At 35.9% G+C, this 2,972-nt stretch overlaps 1 protein-coding gene across 1 annotated transcript; it reads left to right on the top strand.

Annotated features, from left to right (window-relative positions):
- Positions 1-621: 621 nt before the first annotated feature.
- On the top strand, positions 622-2,594 carry LOC106409757 (transcription factor FAMA). The gene is made up of 2 exons (XM_048764026.1): positions 622-639; positions 750-2,594. Exons 1-2 carry the CDS (start codon positions 622-624, stop codon positions 1,404-1,406), a joined length of 675 nt encoding a protein of 224 aa, XP_048619983.1. The 3' UTR covers positions 1,407-2,594.
- Positions 2,595-2,972: the final 378 nt, after the last annotated feature.

Genomic DNA, 2,972 nt, shown 5'->3' with positions numbered 1-2,972 from the left:
AAAGAAGTTATATCGTAGGTCTCCTATTCAATAAAAACAAAACCGTGGATACTGTGATAATCATAACCATCAATTTTATTTTTTCGATAATCGAGTGTCCTGGTCTCACTAAAGTGGTCCAGACTACATACCGAAGCGACGAACACATTGCTTGAATTATGACACATGTGCATGTCTATTTCTCTCTCTGTACGTATGTTATGTATATATGTATATGCGTGTGTGTATATATATCGGAGTTTGACAGTGGTTGCTCATTTGCGACTTCTCAATACTTTTGTCTCTTGTTTACATTTTGCTACTTTTGCATGTCATTTATATACATATCTAGTAAACCCTAGTAATCATAGAAGGTCAGCTCCCTTTTACTTCATCAACCCCATACTAGACGAGTTCTATCTTTTGGTGTTAAGAACTTCATTGTATTCATTATTCATCTTGAAAAAAATACATTTTGTGTAAGACGACATACAAGTTGCCATGTATATGTTTGTTTTACGTGTGTTTTTTTCATGTACGTGTTGGAATCAAGGAGCCGAACCTTAACTAGGTCGTCGTGTTGGAATCAAGAAGCCGAACCTTAACTAGCTTCCAGACGTTTATAATCAAATACGAGGATCAATGGATAAAGATTATCCGGTACGTACATTTTCCCCACATATCTTAATCATATATACAAACATTTGTATGTTAGTCCATTTCTGTTGCTTTTGATATCAACTTAACTCACTGATTACGGTTTCTTTCAGACACCGAACTTTTTAAGTGAATACTCATACAGTAACGATGATAAGAGCTCCCGTATGATAGACCACATGTTCAAGAGAAACCTTCAGAAACAAAAGCAATCCATGCCGCAGCAGCAACAACTGTCTCCTTCTGGATTCGGAGCAACGCCAACTTTTGATAAAATGAGCTTTGCAGACGTGATGCAGTTTGCGGACTTTGGTCCGATGCTGGCGTTAAACCAGACCAGAAGCCAAAACGATCAAGAAACCTGGATGGACCCGTTTTATATCTTAAAGTTCCCAGTCTTCAACGGGGACCATAACCAAACACATCATCTCATGTCTCAAGAAGGGGTGTGTGAAGAAAACATAAGCAATATGTTTCTTGAAGAACAGGATAATCAAGAAGAGAAAAACGATAAAAACTCCATGCAACTCCGTTATATTGGAGGAGAAGAAGATAGAGAGAACAAAAACGATACGACAAAGGAGGTGAAGAAGAAGAGGAAGAGAGCTAGAACAAGAAAGACCAGCGAAGAAGTGGAAAGCCAAAGAATGGCTCATATTGCGGTCGAGAGGAACCGTAGGAAGCAAATGAACGAGCATCTTCGTGTCCTCAGGTCTCTAATGCCTGGTTCCTACGTTCAAAGGGTATGGTTACGTATTTACTTTTTGTGATTTTTTTCATATATAACTAAAACTGTGAACTAAATATTATAAATTAATGTATAGGGAGATCAAGCGTCAATCGTAGGAGGGGCAATAGAATTTTTAAGTGAGCTGGAGCAACTCCTACAATGTTTGGAATCACAGAAGCGTCGAAGAATCTTGGGAGAAACCAATGACATGCATGGTGGGGACATGACCACGACAATGATTACTTCTTCACCCATAACTTCAACTAACCCGTTGATTATTACCGGAAATGTAACCGAGTTAGAGGGTGGAGGAGGGATTCAGGAGGAGAAGGCGGAGAAGAAGTCGTGCTTGGCAGATGTGGAGGTGAAGCTGCTAGGGTTTGACGCCATGATCAAGATACTTTCAAGAAGACGTCCCGGACAACTGATTATGACTATAGCTGCTTTGGAGGATCTTCATCTCTCTATTCTTCACACTAACATCACTACCATGGAACAAACCGTCCTGTATTCCTTTAATGTCAAGGTAAGTTTCATTAATGTTTACTTATCAAAAAGAAAAAAGTTTCACTAATGTTTGCATTATAATCATAGACATTTATATATAGTACGTATAAAGTTTGTTGAAGTCATAGGTTAGGATTCCTATCATATACCTAAATATATTTTAATATAAGCCGTAATGATGTTCCAAACAAAAAATAAATAAAATAAGCCGTATTGAAAAATATAATCTAGTATAATCAGCCAATATTCATATAAGACATTACATGAATCATAAAGAGTTACAAAGACGCGGTGTATTATATTGATTAGTATTGTTATACAGTTATGTAGAAAAATTGATAAAGGCTAACATGATGTGATTTAAAACATGTGCAGATTACAAGTGAGACAAGGTTTACGGCAGAAGACATTGCAAGTTCAATCCAGGAAATATTTAGTTTTATTCATGCAAATACCACCATGTAATGATTCATCTGTATTCTCCTGTTATTTCCGTTAAATTTACTTTTCGTCAGTTCATGTTGGCTTAATTTTAGGTGTCGTTTTGTACCCTTTAGATGTCATTATTATCTTTTCTGAAGTGAAATATGAGACATCGAATCATCAAGAAAGGATTAATATCTGAAGCTTTTGCTAATGGTTAGAAACAATCTTAGTTTCTTAAATAAGCTCGTTACACCGAAGGTTGTACGGTGGACGATTATTTTTTGAGATTTGTTTATTTATTGCGCAAATTAATTATATTTGTTGTTCTTATTTTGCGTCTATGTTCAGAAAAAGAGTTGAGATTTACATTTCATCAGCATAGTTTTCATCCTAGGAACATGTTAGTTACATGTTCGATGCATTTTCTGGTGGTGCATCACATTTACAAGTGTCAAAGAATTTCAAGTATAATATAGTATATCAATATCATCTTTCGTCCTCTTCTTCAGGGAATTTCAATCGATATATTATATTATCATATGATAACAAGTTTACAACTGTTCCAGGATACCTACAGAGTCAACAAAAATTGTCTACTGTCTAAATTGCAAAAATAGGTGGATGGCAATTTAGGAGTTTTGTTAAACTACATAATCAAGAAAGAGTCTCGGTT

This window comes from Brassica napus, chromosome C7 (assembly GCF_020379485.1).
Source record: "Brassica napus cultivar Da-Ae chromosome C7, Da-Ae, whole genome shotgun sequence".
NCBI lineage: Eukaryota > Viridiplantae > Streptophyta > Magnoliopsida > Brassicales > Brassicaceae > Brassica > Brassica napus.
This window is presented reverse-complemented; position numbering and strand designations above follow the sequence as displayed.